Genomic DNA, 25,285 nt, shown 5'->3' on the forward strand with positions numbered 1-25,285 from the left:
ACTAGAGCAGAGGCCAGCCCACTGGAAGGAGGGGCAGGTGCCCTTTTTAGAGGGCTGCCCAGCTTCCAGGGGCTAGGGCCTTCCTGGGGGAGACACCGTGCAGCGATGTGGCTGTACTGGATCCTGCTTGTCCTCCTCCTACTGGCTGTGCTCAGGAGGCATCTCACCGGCAGCAGCTCCCCCAACCCTTTCTCTGCTGACTCAAGGAGGCCACCAGCCCCCCTGGTGACGGACAAGGATGTTCGGAAGAAGGTTCTCAAACAAGGTACCAGAAGGTGCTTGTGCTGGCTGCACCTGGCTGCAGCCTCGGCAGGGGCGGGGAGGGGGGCGTGCAGAGTAGGGGGAGCAGCAGCCCCTTACCGCTGGATTTTAACAGGGTTCACACTAGAACTGGATACATTCGTGGCGGTTACGTCCATCAATGGCCATTAGCCCGGCTGGGCAGGGTGGGTGTCCCTAGCCTCTGTCTGTCAAGGGCTGGGAACAGGTGACCGGGGAGAGATCCCTGTTCTGTTCACTCCCTCTGGGGCACCTGGCATTGGCCACTGTCGGCAGCGTGGGCACCGGGCTGGATGGACCTTTGGTTTGACCCAGCCGCTTTCCAGCACTAAAGCCCCCTGCCTGAATGTCCATCTTCCCTCCTCCCCCTCCCCCACCCTCACCGCCAGGCACATCTAGATTGGAACCTTGGACACACACACACACACACAGAGACACACACACACATGCACCTCTCCGTCAGTTACAGAACCACTGGCCTACTTCATCCCTGGGTTAGGTAATGTGCCTGAATTCCAGGCTGCAATCCACAAGGAAGTGCATTCCCTCCCTTTTCTCTCCTCCCAAAAGCTGTGACTCCGAGATAACCCTCTCTGGTTTGTATAACAGAGCCTCTCTGCACTGGTTTGTATAACAGAGCCTCTCTGCCCAGGGGTGATGCCCACACCCTGTTAGGTAATGCCAAATTACTGGACTGGAAGAAACACCTGATGACGTGCAGCTTAATCATTCATTCACCTTCCACGCCTGTTCCAAAGTCTGGCGAGAAGTGTTCTGATCCGACAGAGGGGGCTAAACTCCCCCTGTTCCTTGGTTCTTCCTACCTACTTCTGCCTCTGCCTCTGGGGCAGATTCTGTTCTTAGGGGCATGTTGCAACTCTGGGGTAGGGGACGCCCCACAGTTATGAATGGATTTATGCCAAAACATTAATAGTATCTAGTCTCAGCTCTGCAAATTGCACTTTGCTCTCTACATCGTGGGAAAGGAAGAGCTCCTTCCACAAGCTTGTTCGCTTTTTCAGCAGGCTTGCCAAGCGTCATGTGTGACATCTGGCACTTTATAGACTAACCGATTTATTGGCGCATAAGATTTCACGGCAAAGACCAGTGTTGTCTTCAGGTCATCATTGTCAAGTCCAAGTCGAGCCTCAAGTCACTACAGTTCAAGTCTCAAGTCGAGTCCCTAAAGTCACTTTCGAATCAAGTCCCAAGTCGAGTCTCAAGTCTTAATTTTAAAAATGTCAAGTCACTTTTGTACAAGCCATCGATATCGGCATTTTCGGACAATTTTTTTCACCAAGTCGATTTAACAAAATGAGCAAGTCTCAAGTCAAGTCTCAAGTCACAGACAATGAACCCGAGTCGAGTCTCTAGTGGAGTCACCTAGGCAACTTAAGTCGGACTCGAGTTCAAGTCGTGAGACTTGAGTCAACAACTCTGGCAAAGACCCACTTTGTCAGATGCATCTGACAAAGTGGGTCTTTGCCCACGAAAGCTTATACTCCAATAAATCTGTTAGTCCGGTAAAAAAAAACAGAAAATACCGGACATGTAAAATGTCCCATATTTCCTGTTTCCCTCGGATGGGAAGCCTGGCGGGGACTATTTTCCCCTGCCGCATCTAGCGAGGGTGGGTGAGAGAGGAGCATGGGGCCATTTAAAGGTGCAGTGCTTTTTTTTTTTTTTTCCTCTCAACAACTTTGGTATTCCCCCTCCCCCCCCCCCCCCCCCCCCGCTTTTTCTTCTCAACAGATTTTTTTTCCCGGTGGTTTTTTTTTGGGGGGGGGGGGGGTCGGTATTTTTGGTTAAACCATCTGGCAACCCTACCACTAGTTGTCGAGCAATAGCTATCAGTGGAGCATTTTACAGATAAGATAACTGAGAGGTCACATCAGACAGCGCTACAATAGAACCCCCATCACTAATAGAACAGATTCCAGTCTCCCCCACTTTGCCCTGCTGCCTTTCAGAAGGAATGTGCTTGGATGTGTGTTATCCAGTCACTAGAACACACTGTTCCCAGAGCCAGGCATCCTGATAGGCCACTTTCCACTGCTGTCAAACTGTATCCAGTCTCTCTCAGCAGGCTGCTCCATGTGGAAGATAACAACCTGCTTCCACCACTGGTTATTTGTGTAGGTGAAAGGTACGAAGACCAAGGAACTGGAGAAATAGTTCTACTGTGGCACAAGGGTTGTAGGAGTAGAGAGACCTTAGCGGTATCTAGTCCAACTCCCTGCTTGAAGCAGGACCAACCCCAACTAAATCATCCCAGCCAGGGCTTTGTGAAATACAGTCGGACAGTCCTGCTGTCTGGGGCACCGACTGCCTGACTGGAGAGGTATTTAGATGATCAGCCCTTTGGCAAGAACTCTCCAGACAGCACAGTGAGGACCTGATGGGCCTTGGGTGCTATTGAAATATAAATAATTGTTAATGTCCTGTAGGGAACAATCTCGCGCTGCTCCCTGGAGGATGCTCTCCATGCTCTTCTAGCTCTGAGTCCGTCTGTGAAACTGACCGGTGAGGCAGGAGGAATCTTGATCCTGGCATCTAGTTGTGAAAGGCTGATGTCACCCCTGGCTTTTTCCAGGGGCAATTTGGAGTGACTTTAGTGGGTGATGAAACAGAGCTCCTTCGGGCTCCCCTCCAGAGAGCGGTGCCACTAGCCCCGCTGGCTCTCAGCAGCGACCCTGGGGCTCGCTGTCAGGACACACACATCCCTGCCCGGTGCACTTCCGTCACCGCTCAGGTCCCCTTCCTGAGCCACAGAGGGAGGGTCACAGTGGGATGGACCTAACAATGCGCTGGGACTCGGTGTGCCTGTGCGCGTGTGTTTCTCTGGAGGCCACAGGCCCTTCTGCACGGGGTAATCTGCTCTAGGGTTCTAACTCGGTCGTGCCCCCTTTATAACGAGACTTCATCTTGCCAGTGGAGCCAGGACCACGGCAAAACCATCCCGCAGTCGTGCTCGTCACACAGTGAATTTATACTGCAGCTTTCAGGCCAAGAGTCTGGCGCCCTGGTTACAAAGACGCCCTCTCCCAAAACAGGCAAGCGGCAGGACCGGCACAGCTGAGACTGGGCCTCCATCCTGAGACGCCACTTCCTTACGGCACGCCATGCCCTTCCCAGTGCCAGCCGGGCCTGCCTGTGTGCCTCAGCTAGGGCATGATGATGGGCCAGCAGCCATCACACAAGTCTGTTAGAACATAAATGCCCCTTCCCAATTCCCTGGTGTTTCTCCTGTGAACAGAGAAGAGCAGTGTCCCGAGATGCCAACCGTTGGAGTGATCCTTTTGCCTTCTCTCTCTATTCCCAACTTACTTCCTCTTTGCCCCCAATTGAGATAGTAATAGTCTCTCTTACACCGTACGTCATTTTACTAAAATCTAACCCATCGATCCGCACAGGATTATCTACCCGACCCTGTCCCACCATTCTAATTGGTTTGCACCCAGCCAGATTAAATATACACCAGACAGAAACAATCGACGAACCAAACCAAGACCATAACAATCAACGACAGAGAAGTGGGGAGCACACATGCGAAACTGTGGATTTGCCTTTATCCTTAAAATGAGGATTCACAGCTCCGGCTGTTGAGAAGTGGGTCCGTGCCAGACAGAAGCTGCCAGCCTACGTTTTCTTTAGACATTCTGGGATCTTCCCTGTATCTGGAGGTGGCCAATGGGGTCAGCTTTCTAACCGCCCCAAAGTGCCTTATTGCAGTGTGACTGTGTGAGAACGTGACTGCACGTTTGCCAGCTTAAGCAGCAGGTGCAGCTGTAACCAAAGGCTGAAGATCGAGGCCTCAAACAAGCGGTGGGCACCCTGCCGCCTGTAGGTCGCATGCAGCCCATTGTTGCCAGATTCCGCTGGTTTCCATTTGTGCAGGTTTTTCCTACCAGTGTTACTACAGTGACACGCACGTAAAGCCAGGGCCCGGGAAGGGAGGGGCGTGCGGATCGCAGCCAACGCTGACCGTGAGAGCCGCACGCTCCCTCTGCAGCCAATCACAGTGCTGCGACGGTGCAACCGGCACCGCCTGCACATTCTAGGTGCGCAAGTGTCGTGAGCAAAACTGCCCGGTCCTGGCAGCCTGTCTCGGTTACGACAATCTTGTGGGCCCCTGAGATGAAGGAGGGCCCTCATGCGGCCCACTCGCTAGCCTAGATTGCCCAGCGCTGCCTCAGACTGTCCGTGAGAGGCAGCCACACGCAGGCAGACGGTGATTTTGATTCTTTGTCCGTATACCCCTGTGTGAAGCTAAGCGGTAAGAATCCACCTCCGCTCTTTGCAGGCAGGCCTGGAGAGCTACATTCCAACCGCAAACAATGGGGCGGATCCTGAGCCAGAGACGACGGCGGGAGAAGGAGTCGTTGGAGGTGGCCACGTGCTGACAACCGTCTCCTTCTTTTCCAGTTTTCTCCACTGCCAAGGTCCCCGAGAATCTGGACGCTGTGGTGATCGGAAGCGGCATCGGGGGTCTGGCCACGGCCGTGCTCCTCTCCAAGGCTGGGAAGCGAGTGCTGGTGCTGGAGCAGCACGGGAAGGCGGGGGGCTGCTGCCACACGTTCAGCGAGAAGGGCTTTGAGTTCGACGTGGGTGAGTGTCATGGGATTTGGGGGGGTCCCCAGACCCTGCACCCCCATCCAGTCACATAGTGTTATTTGCTGTCACCTGGGCCTCAGGACGTGAGAGACTGCATATACTTCCCCAGTGAGTCACGCCCAGCCTCCCATCCTCACGCAGATAGTGCTGCAGTGCCCAGGGAAACTGAGGCACGCATGCTCTCTCTCTCTCTCTCTCACTCTTTGTTAAAATTAGGGTCCACGTAACCACTAATTTTAATTAGTGCACTACAAATCTTAGCAGTTGTATGCTTGTTTAAGCTTTATGCCACAAAGCCTGCAGCGAAACCTCCCCAGGAACAGGGCCGGTGTGTAACCTGTGGCAGGGGATGGCAGGCGAGGTGGCTGGGCCCGCCACAAACAGGGGCTGCCACGGGGTAGACAGGGAGCTGCTCCAGCCCCTGCCGGTGAACCAGAACCAGTGGGTGAGGCTTACTGGTGAACCTTTTCCATCCCTGATCACAATCCTCTGAAGCCCGAGGAGGCTGGGACCGGAGAAACCGAGCAGAGCGCGTAGGCACAAGGGCACAGAGACCCGCTTGGGCCAGGTCACTCGCAGAGGTTATTAGCCCCAGGAGACCAGAGGAGCCCTGCCGCTGGCGTCCCTGCCTGGCCGTGTCTTGCTCTGGGCTCTACACTTCAACTCCTGTTCAAGCGGCCGTGTGCGCCTTGGGCCGTCCGTCCAGCAGTGAGTCCTGTGCCTGCCGTTCCCTGGCTCCCTCCTTGCGCCGAACAAAACCTGCCCTGCCAATATGTAGGCTTGCGATTCTCACCTCCACCTCCCTGGCCCCGGGGCGCTGGCTGAGGCGTGAGCGTGGGGAATAAGGCACCCTGTGTTCTCCTTGCCACACAAGGGGGTCGGCTGAGGCCAATGCGTCACAGCTGCCGCAGAAACACTCCGGGCATCCTGGTTGTTTTTTCTCAAGCAACCTGCTGGTACTGGGAGGAGGCAGAAACACGCTGCCCGGAGATACTGGAAGTGTTTGCTTTGGGGCTAACGTTTTGTTAGTCAGAGGCAGGAGGGAGGGGCTGGGGCAACCCCCGTCCATGCCCCAGGTGCAGAGCACGGGGCAAACTCTCCCCAGCAGCTTCTCTGTGGCAGGGGAGAGTGAAGTGCTCTGGGGCTGGGAGAAACCTAGCAAAGTGGGCCAGGAGAGGCCGGCGAGGCAGAGCCGAGCAGGCTGCTGGGCCACTCTGGGTCCTGGTGCCACGGTTAAGGAGGCCGCCGCAGGGCCCCCCAAGCGTAGGACGTGGGAGGGCCACCCTGAACTGCCCTGGGGGGGTTACTTTATATAAAGCTGGAGAATGCTGGTGATGGGCAGGGCAGCAGCTCAGCCAGGTCTGAGCCCGAGGACGGGCTAACTGGCCTCAACAACCATTCTCGGCTCTTCCGAGTCGCCCTGCGGACGAGCTGGCTGGGGGGCCGAAAGGCGAAATGGCTGGGACGCGAGCTCCCCACCCCACTCGGCAGCTCCCAGCTGGACTCCAGAGGCACATGGGTTTCTGTTGCCTGGATTTCACCCCATGAGCATGGGAGGGGGAGGGCGGGGAGGGGGGCTGTTTGCTGAGCTTGTAAAATGTTCCCCACGGCCTAGATTGAGCAATGTTGGCCGATGGCCTGTAGCTGTCTTGAGGAGAGACTCTGGGAAGAAACAGTGCTTTGGGGCACAGCGCCCCCCCCCCCCCCCCGCACTCTTGCTTGGGGGGGGGGGGTAGGTTACTTCTGTCCAGATTAGGGGTGGGCAAATCTCTTTTATTGGGGGCGGGACTTTCCAAGAATTTGGTATGTGGCTGAGCCGCACTGTTCCGAGATAGGAATAGAGAAGGTGCAAGGTCTGGGGTGGAGATTGGGTGCAGAAGGGAGCTCAAGGTAGGGACTGGGGGACAGGGGCTGGGAGGGGGTATGGGTGCAGGAGAGGATTCTGACCTGCAGGAGAGGTGTAGGAGAGGCCAGGGGGGCAGAAGGGAGTTTAGGGGGTTGAGTGATGACCTGGGGGAGGGGATTGGGGTACAGGGGCTGGGGGGGGTATGGGTGCAGGAGCGGGAGTGCAGGGGGTTTGGGTTACATGCGGAGTGGGGGGAGTGCTGGGGTGCCAGAGGGTTACCTAGGTGGCTCCCAGCCAATAGCAGAGCAGGAGAACTGCCCTGGCTACCCCTCAGAGCAGCCGGCTGTGGGGCCAGGTGCTTCTCTGAGCACCGCAAGCAGGGGGAGTATTAGCGCACTCACCTACGCCCACCCCCAGCAGCACCCATTGGCCAGTTTCTGGCCAATGGGAGCTGCGTGATCGTGCTGGGGGTGGGGGCAATGTGCGGAGCCTATCCCCACCCTCCCCCCAGCTCACCACACTCACAGACACACATGGCCCCAAGGCCGGCCGCTCTGAGGGGTGGGCAGAAGCGGGCCAGGCAGGGAGCCTGCCTGAGGCTCCCATTGGGCTGGATACGGTGGCTTAGCAGGCCGGATGCAGCCCATGGGCTAGGGTTTGGGTTTTTTTGCCCATTTTTTGGACCAGATTCTCAGAGACTTCCCACCCAGATCCTCTTTCCTCCCCCTTCCCGGAATGCCGTCTTCTCTCTCCTAGCCTACCCCTCTCCACATTTGCCCAAGGAGGAACCAAATAGCAGCATCGGACGGCTTCTGTTTTTCAGGGCTTATTTGTAGCAATCTTTGCTGCATCGATGTCCAAAAATCGATGGGGGTGTGGGGTGTCCAGGGCTTTGTCTTTGTGTGTATTGTAATTAGGACTGTCATGCAATTGAATTTTTTTATCACAGTTACTTGTGCTGTTATGCAAAAAATATTTAAATAAATGATATTATTGTTTGTTTTCTACATTTTCAAATATATTGATTTCAATGACAACATGGAATACAAAGAGTACAGAGCTCACTTTATATATTTAAAATATTTGCACTGTAATAAAAAGAAATAGTATTTTTCAGTTCACTTAATATGGATACTGTGGTGCCATCTCTTTATCATGAAAGTTGAGCTCACAAATGTAGAATTTTTTTTAAAAAAAACTACATTTAAAAAACAAAACAATGTGACACGCTGGAGCCTATACCCCTCCTGCAGGTCAGAATCCTCTCCTGCACCCATACCCCCTCCCAGATCCTGTACCCCCAGCCCCTACCTTGAGCTCCCTTCTGCACCCAATCTCCACCCCAGACCTTGTACCTCCTCTATTACTATCATGGAAGAGTGTGGCCCTCAACCCTTTGTCCCACTTCTTGGTCAGCAAATTGCTCAGACAAATATCAGTGTTGCCAACTTCATGCTTATCAAGTCACTTGAAAGTGTGCCCAGGGGTTCACATGCACAATTGTAACTGGTATAGTAAGATACATCTACGTGCCAAATGCAGTGAAAGGTCGTGCACTAGCCACCGTTCCAGGGGATACGCGTCCATGCTGATAAGAGCTGACTGATACGTACTCACTTTTATCATCTAAGTCAAATATCACCAGCAGAAAGTTGATTATTTTTTTTGGATGGCTCAGGTTCTGTAGTTTCTGCCTCAAAAGAGCAACGCTCTGAGATTTCTGAAAGCATGGTCTACGCCTCGTCCTCGTCCCTCTCGGATTTTGGACAACACTTCAGATTCTTAAACCTTAGGTCAAGTGCTGTCACTATCTTTAGAAATCTCACATTGCTACCTTCTTTGCATATTGTCACGTCGGCTGGGTATTCATCGGAGAAAGCCGTGCCATGACAGAATGCAGGTAAATAGAACAGGAGACCTACAATTCTCCTTCAAGGAGCTCAGACCCATTTAAAAAAAGGCGTTAATTAAATGAACGTCGTTAGCATGGAAGCATGTCTGGGGGAATGGTGGTGGCCAAAGCATGAAGAGGCATATGAATGTTTAGCATCTCTGGCACATAAACACCCTGCAGCACCAGCTCTGAAAGTGTCCTGCGAACGCCTGTTCTCACGCTCAGGTAACATTGTAAACAAGCAGCAGCAATATCGCCCATCGTTGCAGTTCTTTGGCTGAGGATTGGCTGAACAAGAAGTCGCACTGAGTGAACTTGCAGGCACTAACGTTTGACATGGTTTTGGTTTTGAGTGCAGTTACATAAGCAAAATAATCTACGTGTGAAAGTTACGCTCTCACAATAGAGAGCTTGCACGACAGCAGGCTGGCACAATATGGCCCACGGGCCAGGTCTGACCTGCCAAGCTGCCAGATCTGCTGCCCTGCCCCCACACACCTCTCACGTTGTGGAGGCCTGCGAGTCTCTGAGCACCACCTTGAGCGAATGAGCCGGGGGGGGGGGGGGAGGTGGCTTCACGTGCAGCTCCACCCCCAGCACAATCTCGCAGCTGCCATTGGCCACAAACTGGCCCATGGCTGCTGCTTGTTTTCCCAGGGCAGGCAGCGTGTGAATTCCCGCCCCCTGCCCTGCTCGCAAAGGCGCTCAGAGACTCCCGGGCCCCCTGCGGCTTTGAGCAGTGTGCAGGGCGTGGGACAGGCAGGGAGCCTGCCTGATAGATCTGCTGGGCTGCTGACACCCCAGCCCTCCTGCACCTAAATCCTCTGCACCCCTGCTCCTGCACCCAGGCCCCTCCCAGACCCTGCACCCCATCTCCTGCATCCAGCCCAGCCAGTCCACTGGGTAACCGGAAAGCATTGCCCAATAAAGGTGATGCTTCCTGGTTGACCATTGACATGCCTACTCCTGCCTCAGGTTACAATCCAGCTCCCTGCCAGACCCTGCACCCCAATCCCGTGCCCCAGGTCACAATCCCCTCCTGCACCCAACCCCCCAGACCCCACCTCCCCTCCTTTAATATCATGGAAGCGTGCAGCCCTCGACCACGTTCCAAATTCTTGGAGTGGCCTCCCATCAAAAATGATTGCCCACCCCTGTACTACAGTACTTGTATGAGGGGAACTGAAAAATACTATTTCTTTTATCAGTTTATAGTGCAAATAGTTGTAATAAAATATACGTAGTGAGCACTGTACGCTCTGTACACTGTGTTGTAATAGAAATCAAGATATTTGAAAATGTAGGGGGGAAAAATCCAAAAATTCACTAGATAATAGAGGTTGTTCGTCTGTGTGTCCGCCCGTCCATCTGTGAGTCTGTTTGTTCAAGAATGCCTCTTAAATGGTAGGAGCTAGGACCACCAATTCAGTCTGCAAGCTACTTCTTATCATAACTTAAAGTGAGGTCCGGGTTTGGCTGTGCTAGGACAATGGGATGGGCCTGGAATGTGACTGTTTCTCATCAAACAGAAAGGGAGGCTGTGATAGCAGGGACAGTTACACTCCAGAATGACCACGGGGGGCAGCAAGTGCCTGATACCAGCAAACAGTTGTTAGCAGGCAACACAGCCTCCACCACGCGGGAGAGCAGCTGGCAGCCAGGCTGCATGGCCCCTGCTGCCCCCACTCCCTCCCTTGAACCCCCCATACTTTCCAATTCCCTGCCCTGACTCCTGCACCCCCTGCCCTGAGCCCCTCAACCCTGACTCCTGCACTGCCCACACCCCTGCACTGAAGGACCCAAGCAATACGGGGCAAATCTTCTAACAACATACATTTCAATTGGTATTCTATAGTTTAACAGTGTGATTAATTGTGATTGATTCAGTGACAGTCCTGATTATAATGAGTAATCTCTTTCCCAGGTAAAAGCTTAGTTAATTGGAATTAAGGCTGAAAGTACATACAAGCTACTTAAAGGTATAAACATTAGATATCTTGCATTCATCTCAAAAACTAGCATTTCAAACGCAGGGAAATCATGAATAAAATTAAACTTAAAAGTAATCCAGGCGTGTTAAGGTAAGAAATGCACAGCTACGTCACTCAAACAACCTTAACTCTGCCCTGCTCTGATGCCACTAGTAGCATCAGATTCCAAGACCAGAAGGGGCCACCGTGATCACGTCTTCCTGCATAGCATAGGTTATAACGTTTCCCCACCAACATTCTGGCTCGAACTAGAACAGATCTCTTAGAAAAATGTCCAAGCTTGATCTAAAAATTGCCTGTGATAGCGAATCAGGCCCAGCCCTCGATTTCATTCCTAAATGTGATTTAACTGACACATTCGACTTAATGATTTGAATAGTACCCCCTGCAATGTGAAAGCAGAATAATGTTCCAAATGTATGAACTGTGAGGGTGTCAGGCATGTCACACGAATAGGAGATCTTCATTTAGGCCCTGTGTGAGAGCAAGCGGGATGATAGTAAGTCCAGTAGCATTACGGGTGGAAACGAAAGCCTCGTGGAGCATTTATCCACAGAGCAGGAGGAGGTGTGAGCCATGGATCACTGGAAATCTTACCCTTACCTGCTTATTTTCATGCATTTGAGGATTTGACCGGATGGAGTGTGTCCCGTGTGAGGTTCCCTGGCACCAATGTATTTAGTAAAAAAACTCCTTTCGCCTTCTGCGCATGCATTAGAACCACCAAGTTTAAAAACCACCAATGTTACTAACTCACCATTCAGCCACACCCCTTATTTGGAATGGGAAGTACAGCTGGTCCCGAGTTGCGAACGGTCGACTTACAACCGAAGCGGTCGTAAATGGCGGACCCCAAGTTACGAATGCAATCCGCGCTTACGAACAGCACGGTTGCATGTAACTCTATGGGGTCCGACTTATGAACAAACCGAATTACGACCAATTGCTTGGTCCGTAACCGGTTCGTAAATCGGAGAGAGGCTGTACGCAGTCAGGCAACAGGGACCAAAACGTTTTTGAAAAAGCAAATACAGGATACCATGTTAAACTACTTAAAGGGATTTTAAAAAAACACCTGAGAAGGTAAGGAAAGTCTGCGCCTGTTGCATTTAAATTCAGATGATTAAAAGCAGCATTTTTCCTCTGCGTGGTACAGTTTCACAGCCGTGTTCAGTTACGGTTCAGTTGTAAGCTTTTGAGAGAACTACCAGAAATGCTTGAGATTTACGCACATTCCATTCCGGAGCCGTTTGTAACTCTGAGGTTCTGCTCTACCCAGCACCGCACATGGCAGCCTCCCATTACCTCTTTATCTCTGGACTCGGCTTTCTTGTGTAACTGTTTGCCGTTGCCTTCCAGGTATTCATTACATAGGGCGGCTAGAAGAGAGGTTCCTGGCACGTTTCCTCGTGGATCAGCTCACAGAAGGCCAGCTGCAGTGGACTAAGATGCCGCCTGTCTTTGACGCCGTCGTGCTGGGGGAGCCCGGAAATGGCAAAACCTATCGGCTGTACAGCGGGAAGAAGGAGTACGTCGAGGAGCTAAAGAAACAGTTTCCGGATGAGGCCGTGGCTATTGAGAAATTTGTGGCACTTGTAAAGGTAACACCGGCTTTCTCTGGGATGCCAGTTCCTCCTTTCCGAGTCTCAGTGGGCATCCGGCTAGCACAGCTCTCTGCAAACAGAGGGACACGGGAGCATCCCGCTTGGCCCGCCAGGATGCTCTGGTTTAGCCATGACAGGACTAAATGTCTGAAGCTGTGAGATTTTTAATCAGCTGAAGAGCAAAGTGAAATGCACCCTCCCCCGCGCCTGAAGCCCAGCTATTGAGGCTCTGTGAGGATGGAGCCCCGGGCTAGCGGGGAGGTGAAATCCACCCCAGCTCCACTCTGCAATGCAGGGCAGCCCCGCCCATCGCTGGAAAGCAAGTGCCACCCCGTCTGGCAGCTGTGCAGGGACCTGGGACCACTCCCAAGCAGATCTGTGGCTCTCCACGCCACTGCCCACCTGCGTACAGGCCAGCGTGGAGGCCACCTCCTTTGCACAGGCGCCCTGCCTCCTTGTCGAGCTCGCCGAGTGCACCTAGTTACCGTGCCCGTCCAGCCAGGGACGCGTGTTCACCACGCTGCGGTGGGGGTCCGATCCGCCCTGCACGTGGCTGAATCTTTGGGGGGTAGGACAGTGACTGTCCTCAGGGCGGTACGGCATGTTCTGTGAGAGGGAAAGGCCCCAGCCCACAGGGTATCAGAGATCCGGGGAGCGCGCTACAGGGCAGCCAGCATTCTTGAGCCAAAGTGGGAGATTGTCGGCCAGCCTGTGCTCAGAATGGCCAGGCCCCTGGCCCAGGCAGGGCTGACTCTGTGTTCCCAGAAGGGGCGGGGTTTCAGGCTGAAGGGGCAGGGCCTCAGGCTGAAGGGCGGGGCCTCAGGCTGAAGGGGCGGGGCTGGGATAGGCTTCCCAGAGCATGCTGCCCAGCACTCCAGCGGCCACTTAAAGGGCCTGGAGCTCCAGCCACCGCTGTCACAGCTGGAAACCCTGGGCTCCTTTCAATCACTGAGCCCCAGGGAAGCTGCCCCCCTTGCCCTCTTTCCCTCTCCCGCCCCTCCTCCCAGGCCCCCACTGTCATCAGGCCTGACTGAGCAGCAGACCCAGCCTCTTAGTATTTTATCAAGCGATTGGCAACGGGCAGCGTGCGGGCATCGCCAGGAGCTGCCGGGTAACCAATGTCTCTGGCCCCCGGCAAAATGACGCTGAGCTCGTGCTCCAGCCGAGTCCCCAAAGCCATCTGCATGTGTCTTCACGGCCCTTGGTTTTTTCCCCCCCCTTTCAGAAAGTTGCCCAAGGAACTACCCACATGGTTATCCTGAAAATGCTGCCTATGCCGCTGGCCATGTTCCTGAGCCGCACCGGCCTGCTGGCCTGGTTCTCTCCGTTCTTTAAGATGGCATCCCGCAGCCTGACCGACGTGGTCAGTGAACTCACCACAAACGAAGAGCTCCGAGCGGTACTTAGCTACATATTTCCCACTTATGGTACGGGCCTCATCTTAGCAAACAGACCGGCTTCTCCGAAAATACCTGCAAGGACTGCCCCTAGAAAGCTGGGTCTTGTCTGCGACAGGGGACCCGGCCTGGCCATGGAGTGTGGGGCAGGGCCCGGTGCTGACCTTCACTTTCTGCATCGCTGAGTTTGCCTTGCGGTGTCTGTCAAGGGCGATTTTCTGCACAGCTTGTTCTGAACTCCTGGTGCTGCTAACCCCAGAGATGGCTGCATTTAGGCGAATGGTGCCATTAGATTGTATGGGGAGCTAGTAGTAAGCCTTGTACAGGTTGCACCTTGATAAACTGGGACTCTCTGGTCTGGCAACATCCATGATCTGGCATGGATGTTCCAGGATCAGAGCGTTCCGGTGTGCTGCAGGGGGGTGGGAACCCAGCACGTGGCCCAGCTGGGCTATGGATGCGGGGGAGCCCGGCACACGGCCCAGCTGGGCTACGGATGGGGAGCGCAGAGAGCCTGGCGTACAGCTCAGGCTGCAGGAGGGGGGGCGGGAATGGGCACCAGGACTTCCCGCCCCCTCCTGGTTCTCTTCCCAGCTCTTGGCCCCACCCAGGAAGTCCAGTGGGCAGCACAGGGAGCCGGGAAGCCCAGTGGGGTGGCAGACCCAGAAGTAACCTTCCCTGGCATGGCAAAATCCCTCAGCCAGGACCAGTTAGGTCCCACGGGTGGTGGTGGACAGGGAGGTCCAGCCTGTATTTAGGTTGCCTCACCCTTGCTAGTATACTCCTGTTGAGAAGCTCTGACATCTCCATCGCCTGTAGCAGGCCTCTGAAATTCATCAGGGAAAGCCCTCATGTCGGAGCAGTGCCTTTCCCTTGTCTGGTGACGTTCCAGCCAGGTTAAATTACTGACTACCTCCGTTTCTCTGCTTTCGCTTGTGTTCCCAAGGTAAACTGAGGCAGCCGGCCCAAATAATCGCATGGGAACATCCTAAAGGGTTGGGTCTCGGTCCTCCCCCACGCTGCACCGGGAAAAGCTGGAAGCTAGGAGCAGGGATGTAAATAGCCATTCAAATAGTTAACCGGTTAAGCGATGAAAATTCTACCTTGTCACTGTTAGCGGGACGGGGGGTTGAGTTGGTGCCATCAGCAAAGTAGCGTGCTGGTCTCCCTTATCTTAACCCAGAGCGGGAACTGAGCTGGTATTAGTCTTTGCGGCATTGCTCCTTGCGCGCTCTGGCTCTCAGAGGCTCCAGTGACGGGCTTTGGCTTCGTAGCGCACTGGCAGGCCCGGCTGACGGAGCCCTGCACGGGAACAGCCCCTCTTTGCTCTGCCTTCTAGGAGTGGTTCCAGCCAGCGCCAGCTTCGCCCTCCACGCCATTCTGGTGCATCACTACATGGAGGGGGGGTGGTACCCCCGAGGAGGCCCCAGCGAAATCGCCTTCCACACCATCCCGGTGATCGAGCAGGCGGGCGGGGCCGTTCTAACCAAGGCTCCGGTGCAGAGCATTTTGGTGACGGCAGACGGCAAAGCCTGTGGTGAGTTAGGCGGCGTTAAGTCTCCCGACCAAGGAACCAGACACTGTGCTCCCGGCGGAGAGGAGGTGTGGGGGGGTGCACTTAAATCCTAGCACTTACACATGCTGCGGGCTCCGAAGTATAAAGCTTTATACTGCAGAGCCCACAGTGCAGCCGGCTCCGCGGGAGCGGGTCCAGGAGCCACCGCGCACTAGGAGCTGGCTTATAGTATAAGCCAGCTGCCAGCCCTGCTCCCAGGAAGGTGTCTGCCCTGCACCACTGGGTTTGTATCAGAGCCCACAGTGCAGAGCAGCAGCCAGCTCCCCAAGAGCAGGGCCGGGGGCTGATATACACCTGGAGCCGGCTTATACACCAGCTCCTGGCACGCACCGGCTCCCAGCTGCCTGCCCGCTCCCGGGGAGCCAGCTGCACTGTAGACTCAGCCGTATAAGCTTTATACCACAGAGCCTGCAGCGAGGGTGACAGCCAGCTCCCCGGAGCAGGGCTGGGAGGCGACGCATAACCATAACCGAGACCGATCAGCTGATGCTTGTTGATTAATCGTCCAAAGGGTCAGACTCTTCTATTCCCAGTGTCCACACGTGCAGAGCGCACCCCACGCAGGAGGCGATCGGTGCTAGCAGGGCTGAGCAGCTGTTGGAGACGGGCCAGCGTGTTGCAGAAAGACTGGGGCTTTGCTCTGCTTTCCGTGCAGTCCCCATGGGGCCCCCTCCTGCCCTGGCACTGCCTCGGCCTACATCCAAGGGGCTGAGGCCCCCGCTGCGGGTAAGCCGTGCCTAGGCCCAGCCCCAAGCGCTGACCTAGCCACGTGCTGACATGGCCATCGCTTGCGGGCCTTGCCAGTATGTTACAAGTACAAATCTCTCTCCTCTTCCAGCCTGCAGGGGAAGGGGCCCGGCTGGCTTGTAGGGCGAGTGCGCCCAGTTTGTGGAGGGGAAGCCAAGTGGGCGCTGGTGAGCGCGGCAAGAGCTGGCCTGGCAAAGGGTGCAAGGAAGGGGAGAGAGAAGTCCCCGGCGGGCACACCCCACCACCCGATTCCCAGTGACAAGTGCCCCTCCTGGCTGTCCTGTCCTAGCACCCCTGTTGCCTCTTGCTGCCCAGCATCCACACAGCCCAGGTCCCCTTGGCAGCAGTGAGGAAGCCAGGGGCAGCCCTGTTTTCCGAGATGCAAAGTCCTCCCATTCGCCTCGGAGCCTCGGCGGCCTAATGGTTTTCTATCACCTGCTCCACGGCGGTGTCTGGGCATCTGTTGAATGGGTGTAACGCGTCCCAAGCCACGGAAACACCAGGCCGTCAAACCCGGTAAATGCTCCGCTTGGTTATTCAGGATTTGCTACTTCCAAATGCTCCTGTGGAGACCCCACGCCAGACCCAGCCTGCACCCGAATCGCTCACAGGCCGTGGGGCCGCCCCTCCGACCTGCCCAGGAGAGCACAGGGCTCCGGGCCCAGGACAGGGCAGAAAGTGGCCTACGGACGGATTATTACAATTTTTTTCCCCTCCCCTTTTCTTTCCAGGTGTGAGCGTCAAGAAAGGCCAAGAGCTCGTGAATATCTTTGCTCCGGTTGTGATCTCTGATGCTGGCATATTCAACACGTATGAGCGGCTGCTACCGGCAGAGATCCGAGCGTCACTTGGTAAAACACCCCACGTTTTACTGCCACGCCACCGCGCCTAGCGACGGGCAGCGCCTGAGAACCACCGTGCCCAAACCCCTTCCCCTCCCGGCGCCGCATCCCGCCCTCTCTGCACCGTAGCTCTCACGCGTCTGTCCCAAACCATCGTGTGGGGGGAACGTTGGCCATTTGGTATTATTGCCATTTTCATGTCATTTGCATTGATTTTTTTTAATCACATTTTATCAAAACCAATTGTAGAATTAGCCCAAAACTGGCATTAACCCCCCTAAAGAGGAGGCTGTTAGTACGTGGAAAAACTTTGAAAATGACGTCAACAAAGTGCGATAAAAACATTGATTTTTTTTTAAAGCAAGACCCACGACTTTGCCAACTTTGGGGGGTTGGTCCTGCAACCAGCCTGGGGCTCCACAGCCACCTCCAGCTGTAGCCAACTTTGCCAACTCTCCCAGACCGGGTACAACTGTGCAGTGGCATCGGCACATTTTTAAAAGTGGAGGTGCTGAACTCCCTTGCTCCTGTCCACCTCGACGCCCTGCTGAGGCCTGGAGCAAAGCGCCAGTGTGCTAGGCCAGCACCCCTGGGCGTGGGGCCAGCAGCAGAACCCCCAGCACATGGAGCTGGGATCCTGGGTGCAAAGCTGGGAGCTGCAGCACCCCCTGCCCCGTAGGTCCCACGCCTATGCCTTCTTGCGCAATGGGGTCTATCCAGGAGAGCTGGCAACCCTAGGTGTGACCCCAGCCTGGGGTGGGGAGTGAACGAGTTGGGGGGGGGAGAGTCGGCAACTCAGCATCCCCACCCTAAAAATAGCCCCAGCACCACCGCTAATGGGGGCCACGTATTAAGTGAATCCAAATGTCCAGTGAGGGTTGCGTGTTACCGCCCTGTCGCTCAGTAGAGCCTTGAACGGTGGCAGAAGCCTGCAGCGCAAACTGGGGAACCGTCAAGCCGACCCCATTTGGAAAATGCCAGCGAGAGAGGCGGCGCGGAGGGTTAACCCGGCTTGGGAATGGCGGCTGGGCTCAGCCTTCGAGGGCGCCGCCGGCATGTCTCCGCGGTCCAGCCCAGGGTCGCTCTGGGGCGGGGGACGCTCACCCTCCGTTTGCCCCCCACCCGCAGGGACCCAGACTCCGCTGCGCCTGGTGGAGCACGGCCTGGCGGGGTTCAGCGTCTTCGTGGGACTCAGAGGCTCCAAGGAAGAGCTGGGCCTGGAAGGCACCAACTACTACGTCTACCCGCATCAGGACCTGGACGCAGCGTAAGGGACAGGGGCTCTAGATTGGGGCTCCAGATTGGGGCTCCAGATTGGGCTGGCTCCTGCCACAGCATTGGAGCGCTCTTCGCTACGCCAACGTCCGCCCAGGCCACCGGCCGGTCGGCACCGCGCGGCGCATTCCGTGCCCTGCTTGGCCATAGGCTGCCCGGGTGATTTACCGCTGCAGTTCCTAAGCGGCACGCCGGAGACAGGCTGGCCTGGTGTGGTCCGTGCAGGCCCCTTTCAGGACAGAGGCCGCCTGTGCGCACACCGGGCCGAGCAGGGCCTGGAGGCTACAGGGATGCAAAAAAGAAACAGCAGGAATTTGCGCGGCACCATTAGAGCGTCGCAGATGAGGCGAGGCAGGAGATCGAGGAACCCTGTAGAGCAGTGGTTCTCCAAGCGTGGTCTGCGGACCACGAGCCGTCCTACCGGTGGGCCGTGGGCTCTGGGCCCTCCCCACCCCTGGGGAGGCTGCACAGGAGCTCCCGTCCTGCGCTTCTCCCTTCCTCCCACCCGCCCCAAGGTTGGAGCACCAGCCCCGGCTTCCTGCTGCAGGGATGGGGTGAGCCGCACTGGCCGGGTCTGCCTTGCAGGGGCTGGAAGCGGCTCCATGCGCTGCTGCTCCCGACTGGGGGAAACCGAAGTGCAGGAAATCACTCCCCATGAGACTTTCCCTGCTGCTCCCATTGGTCAGCATCAGGGCCAATGGGAGCAGCAGGGATGGTGCCTGGGAGTGGCAGGAGGCATGGAGCCAGGTAAGTGCCCCCCTCTCCCCTCATGCCCAGAACCACAGCCCGCTCCTGCACCCTCCTTCCCAGCCACACCCATTTTGTGATCGTGGGTGGCTGGCTGGCTGGTCCGCAGAAAGGTCTGCGTTGAGCAGGGTGGGTCGCAGGCCAAAAAGTTTGCGAATCCCTGCTGTTGAGGTTCCCAGAGCCTCTGCACCAGAGACCAGGCTCTATTGCCCGAGGAAGGGCAAGAAGGTAAATTGAGGAAAGTGGAGCATAGGGGCACATTAGGCGAATGTTTAAACAGTGGTCCCCAATGCGGTGCCCCCTGGGGCATTTATGTGCGCCCGCCGAATGATCTGGGCCGGCCCCACCCCTGGCGCACGGCGCATGAGCGGCCCCGCCCCCGGACACGTGGCAGCCCCGAAAGGTTGGGGACCACTGGTTTAGGAGGAAAGTATCCAGCAAAAGGCTTCTGCCGATAAGCAGCTCAGGTCACACAAGGCTGAAAGTTTCCTTCTGGGCCACTGCGACGCCGTCTGTGTTTGGATTTTGTGCAGCACCACAGAGTAAGCTGGTAAAACAACTGGATAAATACCAGCGGGATAAAATCCCAGAGTATTAATTGCTGGTGGCTGACAAAGGAGGATCAGCTGGGGGCACGAAACAAGCCTCTTCGCCTCCCGTGCAGAGGGGTCACGGCAGAGATTCCAGAGCAGGCCGGAGGTGTTAGCAGCCGCCTACCAGGTCTCCGCTGATGAGCCACAACTTGCTGAACAGCTTCTCTGCCTCTCTCTGCAGCATGAATCGCTTCTTTTCCGCCTCCAGAGAAGAGGCTGCAGAGAACATTCCCATGCTGTATATTACGTCCCCCTCGAGCAAGGACCCCAGCTGGCAGGAGAGATACCCAGGTAAGGACGGCGTTTGTACCACGAGCAGAATGACCCTGCGGTGAGCAGGAGCGATATCTAGCCCTTGTTTTCAACGGGCTGCCCCTGGAAGGGATTTTTCTTGGGCGTCTGTGACCGTCTTTCCAGCCACTGTCCAGTTTTGCAAATGCAGGGACCCGTTTTCCCGGGGCAGGAGGGAGGGACGCCAGCTGCCTCCATCAGAAGTGGATGTTTTAGAGTTTCACGGAGATGATTGTGCGGGAAGAGGCGGTTTGGTGGTGCTGTGTTGCCTTTCGTTGCTCACCCACGTGGCGGTTTGGCTGGCAATTTAACCTGCAACAGCACAGTCCTCTCCCCATGGAGGTAGAATGGATTATTTCCTGGGAGGGCTGGAATCATGGGGGCTAATTGCAAAACCCTCCGCTTAGCCCAGCCACGCTACTCCCGCCGCAGAGGTGCTACCTGCAGCATTGCGTTGCTCCGAACCGAGAGCCATGTAGAAGTCGCCATTGCTGGGGACAGGTGGTCTGTCGTGCTGTGAATGAATGGGTCCTGAAGGAGGGACTTTGGAAGTTACGCTTCCAGGAAGGGGAGGCAAACGAGAGCTCGAAAAGAGCCTGGTCTCTGAGGATGCTCATGCCGGTCAATAGGAGCTCCTCTGACTCGGAGCCAGCTGAGAAGCCATACCAGAGTCGCTGGTTCAAGCAGGCTCAGATGCTGCACCGAGGAACGTTTGACCTTGTCTGGGTGAGACTCAAGACAGAACTGGCGGGCAAAAGCAGGGGGCAATGAGCAGAAATGTGGGAAACCAAAGAGGCAGGAATATTGGCATTGGCAGGAGCTGAAGGGAGAGGCCACGTGCACTGGTGGGACCAGCCCAGACAAGGGAGGGCAGTCCGTTGGCTGTGCCTCTGCTCACGCCTACCTGTCGTAGCTCCGCTGGCCTTCCAGCCATGGCCATGCAGTGCACCCCCAGCGCTCTGTTGTTCTAGGCAAATCGACTCTATGCATCATGGCGGTTGCACGATACGAATGGTTTGAGGAGTGGAAAGACGAGACGGTCCAGAAGAGGGGAGCGGAGTACGAGAGCCTGAAAGACGCGTTTGTAGAGTCCATCCTGAAGATTGTTTTGAAACTGTACCCTGGCGTGGAGGACAAGGTAAGGAAACCTTTTACTTAGGACGCATTGCTCACCACCGTTCGGTGAGAGCCACGTAAGAGTCTGTTCTACAGGAAAGGACCGTGTTGGACTCAGGCCGCTGAGCCCCCAGCCTGACTTCCACACAATGGAGGGGAGAGGTAGCGGATCAGGAAACCTCTTGCAGGAAGTCAAGCTCCTAATTCCCTTGGTGCAGGGAGTGGAGGATGCACTCCAGCACCCCACGCAGGGAACGGTGCCACGGCCAAAATCTACATACGCTGATCACTCCCATAGTTTAGTCCTATTCAACCACTGCTGCCATGTCACCCCGCATAACCTTAGCTCTGCCCTCCGTTTGAGGTCAGGATCCCTGTGGGATTATCTGTAGGCCCCCCTGGGGTTGCGGATTTCAGCACGAGTCCCTCTCTCGGAACAGTCGTCTGTTACAACACAAGTTTGTAAGACGGGCAACTCGAATGTCCTACCAGTATTTTTTTCCCCGGATGTGCGGCTCGTTGACCTTTTATTTAGTAAGAGTAGGAGCTCGTTGGTGCAGGGACCATCTTTGTCTTCTGTATTTGTACAGCGCCTAGCACCAAGGTCCTGGCCAGGATTCCCTCTAACCTTTCCAGAGGCGCAGGCTACATTTTATGCGCAGCGAGGCATGGGCGGATGTGCACCACCAGTAGAAACACATGCTGCAGGCTTGCTGCTCATCAGCTGGGAGGCATTTGAATCTCTCCAAGTGCTCATCTTACCGGGAACTCTGGACTTGGCCCAGCACTTACAGCACGTTTTGCAGTGGATTTAGATGGGCCAAACCCCCAAATCTCTCTTTCGGGGGCACTTTTAGAAAGCAGTAACTACAAAAAGTTCCCGTTTTGGCAGTGTGACTGCTGTAAGCCCTAGCTAGCGCACACACTGCACTGAGAACTCCATGCGGCGCTGCTTTGGGGTCCGGTCAGTTTAGTTAGCTGGCAGTGGAGCTGTGCCCAGCGCTGTGTTAGCCAGTGGCCCCTGTGCATTTTCTTCCTGGGGTCCCCCCGGGACATGGTGCCTCGGGGAGCCATTGGCGAGGGTGGCTGAGCTGTGAGGCGCGTGGGGCGCACGCAGAGGGGTTTGTAGCCTTTCCCAGTTTGCGAGGGGGAAGCGGTTTGCATGGTTTTCCTTCAGCAGCCTGGACGGATTGCCCCGCGCCGCTGGAATTGCCCTGGGTTTGGCAAATAAGAACATCAGAGCAGCCAGCCTGGGTCAGCCCAAAGGTCCGTCCGGCCCAGTGTCCTGTCCTCCCACAGGGGCCAATAGCAGGTGCCCCAGAGGGGGGAACACAACAGGGAACCATCAGGTGATCCCTCCCGTCACCCACCTCCAGACAGACAGAGGCCAGGCGCACCCTTCCCACCCATCCTGGCTAAAGCCGTTGATGGACCCAGCCTCCAGGAATCTAGCCAGCTCTTTTAATGATCTGAAAAGCCAGACGGGACCCTCCAATGGGGAAAAACCTCCTTGAGTCCCAAACTTTTCTTTCCAAATATTCTGTGGCCCTTCCGAATGCAAAGCCGCCACCCTCCTCTGGTAGCCCTGGGGGCAGCTGCTGAACTGGCAGGGGAGGCTCAACAAGCTCCCAGATGTTCCCCCCCCCACCCCCCAGGCAGGCCTGGCATGGCAGAAACGCAGGGGCTGCAGCACCGAGAACAGGCCCTGCCAGCTGCCATGGAAGCAGCAAGGAACATCCCGGCTCCATCCAAAACGCAGGGGAAAGCCAAGTCCCCCGGGGGAAACTGGGGAAGAGCCCAGCCAGTCGGGTGGGACGTGGCTGATTAGATAACCCTGTGGCTGCCCAGCTCTCCGCCGACACCCAGGGCCCCCTGCTCCGCACGAGCCCTGCTCAGTCGCCGTGTCCCGCCCGCAGGGCCCGGGGGCTCACTCGCTGCCTTGGTCTTCCACAGATCGAGTGCGTCTCCGCCGGGACGCCGCTCACCACCCAGCACTACCTCGCCTCTCCCCAAGGACAGATGTACGGCGCCCACCACGGCATCGCTCGCATGCAGGCTGCGACTGCTGCCATGTTACGCCCCCAGACCTCTGTGCCAAACCTCTTCCTGACAGGTATGGCTGCGGGGGGGCCTAGGGTTGGATCGCTCCTCTCCCGACTCAGTTTCCCTAAGTAGGGCTGTCGTTTCGCCCTGTCTCCCAGAGCCAAGCTGCTGGGCTGACTCACCCCGGGGGATGCCAATACCAGCCCCGCCTCCTTCCCCACTTCGTAAACCCAGCAAGGAAGGGGTTAAAGCGAGCTGGCCGAGACCCCCGAGGGGTGTGATGGGGAGGGCACAGCAGAGCCGGGGTGTGGTGCCGGGGAGGGGGGCCCCCAGGGAACGGACTCCGAGAGCTGAGACGTGGGGGAAGGCAGGTTGGCAGAGGGAAGGGAAGAGCCCCGGGTGAGGGCAGGACACAAGCCCATCAAAATCTCCGGCAAGACCCGCAGCTTTGCGGTCAGGCAGGCAGGCGGTTTCCGGGCTGCGGCTCAGAGCTTGGCCACGCCAGCGAGGCCCTGCCACTGCTGCTCCTCAGAGCCCCGCGGGACCCTCCGTTTCATGCTGCTGACGCTGCCAGCAGCAGAGCCTGGGGCGAGTCGGGGGGTGGATGGTCCCCAAGAGAGACGAGGGAGGTGCAGGTTTGCCCTGCTCCCTTTGCAGCAGCAGGGGGCGCTGGGGGCTCGGTCTTTCCTTCCAGCAGCTAACAGCCCCTAATTGCCCGAGGCGGTAACGGGCTCCACAGCCAGGCCCCCCTGCTGATTGCAGCAGCCCAGGCCTGGCTCTCTGCCTCCCGGCGCTGGGTCGGAGTCCCCGACTAACTCGGGCCAGGTGCCTCGCTGGGCCCCGTTTCCCCTGACCCCTCGCGAGGGGGCTACAAGAGGCAACGCAGGCTCAGTCCAACGGCACAAGTAGGGGCCAGGCAGCCAGCTCCCAGCAGCGGCGCTGGGACCCGTGCAGCAGTGGGGCAGCTGAAAGTAGCCCCCTTATCCCTGTCTGCCCCCCAGCTGGGCTGTGTGTCCGGGAGGGGGGAACCCTGCCCCCCAGCTGGGCTGTGTGTCCGGGAGGGGGGAACCCTGCCCCCCCCAGCTGGGCTGTGTGTCTGGGAGGGGGGAACCCTGCCCCCCCCAGCTGGGCTGTGTGTCCGGGAGGGGGGAACCCTGCCCCCCCCAGCTGGGCTGTGTGTCCGGGAGGGGGGAACCCTGCCCCCCAGCTGGGCTGTGTGTCCGGGAGGGGGGAACCCTGCCCCCCAGCTGGGCTGTGTGTCCGGGAGGGGGGAACCCTGCCCCCCAGCTGGGCTGTGTGTCCGGGAGGGGGGAACCCTGCCCCCCCCAGCTGGGCTGTGTGTCTGGGAGGGGGGAACCCTGCCCCCCCCCAGCTGGGCTGTGTGTCTGGGAGGGGGGAACCCAGGCAGGAGTCAAGGTTGGGGGCACAGCTCGGGGTGGGCATGGGGCCAGGAACAAAGACCCTGCCGTGGACCAGCAGCCAGAACCCCAGCTCGGAGCGGGGCCCCGGGCATGGGGCCAGAGCTGGGGAACAGGGCTGGCACCCCAGAAGCAGACACCAGGTGAGGGGCCCAGGCACAGGGTGGAGGCTAGGGAGTAGGGCCAGCAGGTGGGATCCAAGCCCCAGATGTGCAGTCCCGGGTGTGGGACCGGGAGCAGGGACCCAGGTGTTTGGCCGTGTGTCTGGAGCCTAGTGCCTTCTGAGGGTGCAGAGCTGCCCCCCACCTGGCCTCAGGCAGCTGTCGACCCCACTGGGAGTGGCTGAGTCGCCAGGCTCTCCGCCCGCCGTGCTGGGTTCAGCGCAAGCATCCGCGGGCGCACGAGAGGGCCGGGCGGTGACGGCGCCGTTGTCTCCTAGGGCAAGACGTGTTCTTGTGCGGCTTCATGGGAGCCCTGCAGGGAGCCATTCTGTGCGCCAGCGCCGTCCTGCAGCGCAACCTCTACCGCGACGGCCTGCGCCTGTGGCAGAGCAGCCGAGAAAACCACGCCAAGAAGAAAGTCTGAGCGGCCGGGCCCCAGCCGGCACCTCCCTGCCTCTTCCTCCTCCCCGCAGGGCCCTGTCCTGGCCGGGGGCCCCAGCCGCTCACTTGTGACCCAGCTCACCGCGTAGGACTTTGTTGTGAAATAAAACTTAACCAGAGAAAGAAAAAAAAGCCACCCGACACGTTTCTCGATGGTGTACGGAGCCAGCCGCCGCCCGCCAACCATAGCCACGAATGGCTCGCAGGTTTGCCGTGGGCCTCGGCTGCTCCCTGCGCACCTGCTTCACCAGCCCCGGGCCTCACCTGGAGCAGCGTCCAAAACCGGCAGCCTTCCGGGGCTTCCCGCTTGGCCTGCTCCAGCGCGGGATTCGTCCCGCCGCGCCTAACCAGGTGGGCTAGAAGCAGGGTTGGGTCTGATACCGGGCTGAACGCTCGTGCCCGGCTAAACG

At 57.1% G+C, this 25,285-nt stretch overlaps 1 protein-coding gene across 1 annotated transcript; it reads left to right on the plus strand.

The window, feature by feature from the left end:
* The first annotated feature begins 34 nt into the window (after positions 1-34).
* RETSAT (retinol saturase) lies at positions 35-25,007 on the plus strand. The gene is made up of 11 exons (XM_006129118.4): positions 35-265; positions 4,705-4,887; positions 11,984-12,225; positions 13,454-13,655; positions 14,965-15,162; positions 16,680-16,799; positions 17,919-18,057; positions 19,587-19,696; positions 20,668-20,834; positions 22,766-22,925; positions 24,713-25,007. The coding sequence occupies exons 1-11, from the start codon at positions 106-108 to the stop codon at positions 24,856-24,858; spliced, it is 1,827 nt and encodes a 608-aa protein (XP_006129180.3). The 5' UTR covers positions 35-105; the 3' UTR covers positions 24,859-25,007.
* Positions 25,008-25,285: the final 278 nt, after the last annotated feature.

The sequence above is a fragment of the Pelodiscus sinensis genome, chromosome 28 (assembly GCF_049634645.1).
Source record: "Pelodiscus sinensis isolate JC-2024 chromosome 28, ASM4963464v1, whole genome shotgun sequence".
Taxonomy (NCBI): domain Eukaryota; kingdom Metazoa; phylum Chordata; order Testudines; family Trionychidae; genus Pelodiscus; species Pelodiscus sinensis.

Bases quoted from the DNA above. Each gene is read 5' to 3' on its own strand.
- RETSAT (XM_006129118.4), top strand. From the start codon at position 106: ATGTGGCTGTACTGGATCCTGCTTGTCCTCCTCCTACTGGCTGTGCTC. The intron at 15,163-16,679 runs GTGAGTTAGGCG...TTTTCTTTCCAG, and splicing joins GGCAGACGGCAAAGCCTGTG to GTGTGAGCGTCAAGAAAGGC. The intron at 22,926-24,712 runs GTATGGCTGCGG...GTTGTCTCCTAG, and splicing joins GCCAAACCTCTTCCTGACAG to GGCAAGACGTGTTCTTGTGC.